At 43.3% G+C, this 6694-nt stretch overlaps 1 protein-coding gene across 1 annotated transcript in view; it reads right to left on the bottom strand.

Annotated features, from left to right (window-relative positions):
• The window catches only part of fgf16 (fibroblast growth factor 16), a 10538-nt gene extending 4986 nt beyond the window's left edge, over window positions 1–5552 (bottom strand). The window contains exon 1 of the mRNA XM_037675896.1: window positions 5246–5552. Coding sequence (XP_037531824.1) covers window positions 5246–5552 — 307 coding nt within the window. The remainder of the gene's footprint in view (window positions 1–5245) is intronic.
• Between the last annotated feature and the right edge of the window lie 1142 nt (window positions 5553–6694).

The raw sequence follows: 6694 nt of genomic DNA on the forward strand, positions 1-6694 counted from the left end.
TGACCTCTCTAAGTGGCTTTAAACATCTGTTAATTTCCTGGCAAAAACCAATGCAGACATGTTCCTGTTTTTTGTATTCTACATCGTCTTACAACCTAGCTGTTGTCAGGGACCATCTGAATCTTCACTAACCCATAAGCTGTTGTATTCGTACCAATCTGCTCACAACAGACTCATGTTCAGGCTGCTGTTTAATACACCATATTATATTACATTATTATTGTTCAGCGTATGTCTTAAATCCTTGTATACTGTTTCTTTTTTATACTTTATAGTTTTCCTATTTTGGGTGTAACTGAGACCTTGAGTACACAATTTCATTCCACCTCATGTACCACATGTGATGTGAATGACAATAAAGGCATCTTGAACCTTGAATCTATACCTCTGTCAAAGGTCATAGCAAATTGCCCATTCGAGTCACATATTTTAATGTAAGATTTGCATATACTATCTCAAAACTGAAGATTGTATGGATTACCTACTTGGGGTAAGAAATCAGCAGCATGGATAATCAGCAGCACATGTATGTATGTTGTACAATGAAGACAAATCTTGCAAATATTTTTTTAAATAAAACCCCGCACCCCAAAACATTGGCCATCAGTGGTGTTTTGGCGTAACAGGTGAAAAACCCTGCCCTCTTTGGAGTTCTACAGCTCAGACATGCTGCATGGTAGAAACTTTATTCAAAGTTTCAACAGGTAACAAAAAGGTGGACTTTAAACGTCTCAACAGACATATCTTTTATGGTTTTTACATAATTACAGTTTGAGTTTTATGATTTCTGGATTTTCTCACAGAATGTTCAACTCAATTCAATTCAGTTTATTTATACAGTATAGCGCCAAGTCACAACAGAAGTCATCTCAGGACACTGAACAGAAACATTCATATATAAAATAATAATTTTACATTCATTAGCTGAGGAGCAGACTGCTTTGAATTTAACTCCATCACAGAACTCTCATTTTGAGCAAGCATGAAGGTGACAGTGGAAAGGAAAAACTCCCTGGTGAGGAATAAACCTTTAGCAGAACCAGGCTCAGGACAAGCGGCCATCTGCTTCGACCGGCTGGGTTTGAGAGGACAGGAAGGAGGAACAGATACACAATGGCAGGTTGAGAGTCGCATGTTAAGATAGAAATAATATCAAATTAAAACTATTCAATTTTTAACAATTCGTTTAAGGAAATGAGGTCAATTTGTCCTCCAGTAGTCTAATCTTAAGGCGGCATAACAAACCAACCCTAATTATAGTATTTATCAAAAAGGAAAGTCTTAAGCCGGGCAGCACGGTGGCGCATTTGGTAGAATTGCTGCCTCTCAGTGAGTAGGTTACCCCAGTTCAAAATCCCAGTCCAGGGGCCTTTTTGGGTGGAGTTTGCATGTTCTCTCCGTGCATGCGTGGGTTTTCTCCGGGTGCTCCAGTTTCCTCCCAGATCAAAAACATGCATGTTAGTCTGATTGGTAACTCTAAATTGTCCCTAGCTGTGAGTGAGAGAGTGAATGGTTGTTTGTCTCGTTTGTCTCCATGTGTCCCTGTGATGGACTGGAGACCTGTCCAGGGTGTCCCTCGTCTCTCACAGTGATGGCTGGATATGGGCACCAGTGACCCCCACGAACTGAAAAAGGAAGAAGCGGGTAAAATATAATGGATGGACAAAAAGTCTTAAGCCCAGTGTTAAAACTGGACAATGTGTCAGCCTCATGGACACAAACTGGAAGTTGGTTCCACAGGAGAGGAGCTTGATAAATGAAAGATCTGCCTCTGATTCTGTTTTTGGAAACTCTAGGAACCACAAGTAAGCCTGCAGTCTGAGAGTGAAGTGCTCTGTTAGGAAAATATGGAACAATAAGATCTGTAATATAAGATGGAACTAGGTTGTTGAGGGCTTTGTAGGTTAGAAGTAAAATTTTGAATTCAGGTCTGGATTTGACAGGGAGCCAATGGAGAGAAGATAAAACCGGAGAGATATGATCTCTCCCACTAACTCCAGTTAAGACTCTGGCAGCAGCATTTTGGATCAACTGAAGATTTTTTAAGGAAATATTTGGACACCCAGATAAAAAAAAAAACATTGCAATAGTCCAGTCTAGACAAATGCAACTCATAGTTAATGATGTCACACTCTAACTTGTGAAATGTCTTAAAATGTCCAAAACTTTGCAAGCAAGCTCTTTGTAACCCCCCAGTGATTAATCTGAGCCAGATCCTGCCAGAACAGGGTCCGGGAACTTTCTTATTTTGACAGGGTGCGTTCCAGTAACTGCTTTGATTTGGTAACTCTCAGTCTTACTAATAATAAAGTTATGAACAAATATGACTGCCTTGAACGAATAAAACTTATAATGGATATGAAAACTGAAAACGATTACATAAACACTCATTTTAAACACAACGGCATACGATCTGCCTCTTCTAGTAGCATTTGCGCGTCTACCCTTAAAAAAAATCTCCACCCCTAAAAGAGTGATGGGGTGAATGCTAAGCTAACCAGGCAGTTGTATGCAGGCAGGTGTATGGAGGTTCACATGTGGAGTCGAACAACAACGAGCAGGGACAGAGTCGGTCTTGCATCCGAGCCCAACTTACTTGATAGTTCAGTCAAGTAAAGGGGGGGGGGGGGTGCTCGACAGAAGCGGAGTGTCAACAAATGTAGGTAAACGTAGATGTTTAACAACCTGCTAAAATACACCAAAATGTAGGAAATCGCATCTACTTTATTCAAAATTTTCTGGGGGAGGACCCCCAGAGCCTCTCCCGCCCAACTCCCCCCCACCACCCTGTTTTTAGCCCAGCAGTTAGTGTGCATGCCTGACTGTGTTCTGCCACTCACGCCTCAAAAATCTTCAAGATCCGACTTACAGTTTTCTCACAGCGGCTGTTTGTTTGAGGCCTCACCTAAGAGCTGTCAGGGAGTGAGAGACGCAGATACAGGGTTACCATGGTGATCAATGGAACCTCCCGCAGCAGCTTTAACATTTATTTAGATTTTGGTTATCTACAAACTTCTTATGCAGTTCATACATCAAAACGGAGGCTTTAAAACAAAAAAACAACAACTTCGTTTAGATCAGGTACGCTGACGGTTTTGCAGCTCAACACGTCTCCAGGGGGACCGTATTGAACTGGTTGAACCTTTCTTCTCATCCTGCCTCGTACAGAGTTCCCCAGCGGCTGTTTCCACAGCCGGAGAGGACACGTTAATGGAGCTGAGTGGCGGCTAACTTGTTGTCTGACTTCCAGGAAGTGACAGTAAACTTGGACTTCAAAGGTGGAGGAAACAAGTGGTAAAATGAAAAGCCAGTGGCTGTGGTGATGCAGAGGTTAGTCAGAGAGGATCCAGCTGGCTGCTCCGACTGGCAGAGGCCAACAGCTTCCAACCACCTGGTCTCCATCTCCTCCAACTCATCTGCTGCCAGAGAAGATCCCTCTATAATTTCTTGTTATTTTCTTTGTTTCTGTGGAGGGGGAAGAGTGTGTTTCATGTCCCTCTAATCAAAGCCACGTCTCACATAGACCTTGCATTCTTGTTCTTAAATATTAATTTAAAGCTGTAAGTGAAGTCAGAGACAAACAAGCATGCGGACCACCCATCCCCGCTTTTTTTTTTTTTTTTTTTTTGGGCTCGAGCCTGAACATTAAACCTCTGGATTCCGCAGTGGTCACGCTTTAATCCTGAGTTATTCGTTTCCGCAGCGGGCGAGCCGGCCTGCACCTGTGACACGGGACCGGCGCCGAGCCATGCGCCCCCCGTCTGACCTTTGACCCCTGCTTGTTCAGCTTCTCCTTCTCCCACGACAAAGACCTCCACTTGGTGACACTTGATGCTGAATGAAGGAGTAATTCCTGCATATGAGTGCGGCGGCCTTGTTTTAGTTATTGATGGGCAGACAGCGGAGAGACGGAAGCGCATGCGCATCTGCGAGCTTGTTTTGTTTGCGGCTGCGAGGAGACACCTGCGTCTCACGCGCATTGGGGATTGCGTGGCATTGCGCTCCCGCGTGCGAGGTGATAGTGACGCACAAGTTTGCTCCCCTGGGATGGTGAACTGTGGCAGGCCGTTGTAACATATAATCAAACTCAACTAGTATATACTTTTTGTTGGTAAAGCCTAATTAGCGTTCATGTTTGTTAAAAAAAACATACTGTCCAGAACTGAAATTAAAGGTATTCAAAATAACATTTGCACTTTAAAACCCATTTCAAGGTGAGGGTGAAATATTAGGAAAGTTAAAAAATAACAGTTCATATGTTGATGTGTTCATGAGTTGCATACATGCGTAATGTTGTTCTTTTTGATCAAGGAATATTTACAATAACCGGAGGACCTTCTTCCTGCTTACAATCAACTTATCAGACATCTCAAATGTTGTCCACTTTTTCCATTCATGTAAACTTGGCTTTCAGCTCCAGATGCACACAAACGCATAACAGATTAAACATTTGAGGTTTCTAAAACCGAATTCGTACAAAGAGACACTCACATTATTTAAATTACAACAGAATTCTCATTTTTGTTTTTACAAAGTCCCTCATTTAAAGATATCAGTGGATATCTAAAATGCCTTTTGAGATAAATCACTTGTTTCATGTCTCTTTAGTCTGAAATGGCTTTTTAATTAGTCACAATATGAGTTCTGAATGCTCCTATTTATCAGTTCTTATATAAACTGATTGCTTCAATTATCTGAAATGCAGGTTTCTCCTTGTGAAAATTATATTTCAAATATTCACAATAGATAGACAGACAGACGGATGGACGAATGGATGTAAATTAAAAAGAGTCATGACATTAAATAAATCCAAGTCTAAGAAATCAACTTTAAATTCATGAACTAAACTGAAACAGTCAATTCATGTGGAGCTGAGGGTCCTATTAGAAAAGGGAAGCAGTTTGTCTTGGTTCTTGAAATATCAGAACATGACACACAACAATCTCAATAGCTGAATAAAACCCAAATTTAAATGTCTTCTTTAGAAGAGCTTGTCTATTATATAATAATTTGGCTTGCCATACTTGTCGCATCTGCCTAACTAATCTAACTTTGCCTTGTTTTAGAGTTTAAACCTGTATATCCTCACATTCGTGCTCATTGTGGAACACAGATCTGTCCTCGTGTATCTCGCAAAAGCAGCAGGGGGACATCTGAATCAGCTGAAGCTGCAGGGGGACATCTAAATCAGCTGAGGCTGCAGGGGGACATTTGAATCAGCTGAAGGATGCGTAAAGTTGCTCACCAAACCTGCTGTGGTCCTGTCTCGTGCCGTGCACGGTGCCGTTGGGTAGTATTTCCAGCTGAAAGCCGGTCCTGCAGTAGAGCTGCCGCCGCCTCAGGATCCCTTTGAGGTGTCCAAAGTCCGTGGGGGACCCCTGCTGCAGCCTGCCTTCAATCTGCCCCAGCCGCTCCGTCAGCCCCACGGGGGGCTCCGGCAGGGGCATGCTGTTCCCCAGCGAAGGGAAGCTCTGTAAATCCAAGTCCAGCGTCCCCAGAACACTGCCCACCTCCGCCATGGTGTGCACAGCTGTCAAATTCAGCGAGGGCATTTTGAGGTGGAGTGAGTTAGAAAGTTGACGCAAGAAGAAGTCCGGTCCATTCACGCTAAATCAAAAACAAAATGAAAAATCAAACAACATCCCGAGCGCGCAGCAGTGCTCCTCCAAAACATAACAATAATGTAAAAATATCCTCTTGTCAGGGAGTCCTCTGCTCTTATCATGACTTTATCAAACGGCAGGACTCTGTTATATACATCCTCCCCACGCGCCCTCACATTGGACACTCAGAGACAAGCCACGCCTGGCTGGCATCCCTTCTTCTTTTACGCGCATCACTTTGCTCCACTTCACGCGCACTTTCGGACTAACTTTTCTTGTTTTGCTTTATCTCCTTTTTTTTCAGCTAATGATGTGAGAACCGAGGTCCCGGCTCGCTCTGAAAGTTCTCATCCAATCACATCACGAGCCGAGTCCGTGAAGCGGTTCCGCAAAGGCTGCGGCTGCTGCGCTCTTACGGTCGCTCATCCAGTGCAGGACAACGCGACACATTAAACTGTGTAGCATTAAGAAGACTTTTTCAACAAAAGCCAATTCTTTTGGTTTAGTTTGTCACACACACACACACAAAAAAAAAAGGGGGGGGAGGGGGGACCTGCTGCACAAACTTGTGCGCACGCTCTGGGTAACCCAACCTCTGTGCGCAATGGTCGGGGCCGACCTCCCCAGGTTTCCACCTCCTCGCTGGAAGCAGGTGCTTTCTCACCCCCGTCTGCACGACATGTGCAACGAGCAGCTTGAACACATGGAAGAAGGGCAAGGAGGGGTGGAGGAAAGGGAAAATCCAACAGCTGGTATAAACATGAGCGGTGCAGGGATGTGGGGTTTCATCAGAAAGACTTCAGCTTAACTTTAACTGGCCACTGGTGCAGTTTTATGTGAAGAAATGATGGAGTTGTAGCCGTTTGGTCAAACCTTGAAAATAACATTATGCATTTTCTCACTCTCAGCTACTAACACATCAGAGTTTAGCTAATATATGTGTATAACTGAGTGGGTTATATCGATTAACTGTGGAGCCATCTTGAATTGGATCGACTCTGAAAATTAATCAGCTGTAGAAGCTCTTCCAATGATTAATTCCTAAAAGTTTGATTAAAATCTGCCCAATGGTTCATGAGATATTTTGCTAA

Source organism: Nematolebias whitei, chromosome 4 (genome assembly GCF_014905685.2).
Source record: "Nematolebias whitei isolate Nwh7 chromosome 4, NemWhi1, whole genome shotgun sequence".
NCBI lineage: Eukaryota > Metazoa > Chordata > Actinopteri > Cyprinodontiformes > Rivulidae > Nematolebias > Nematolebias whitei.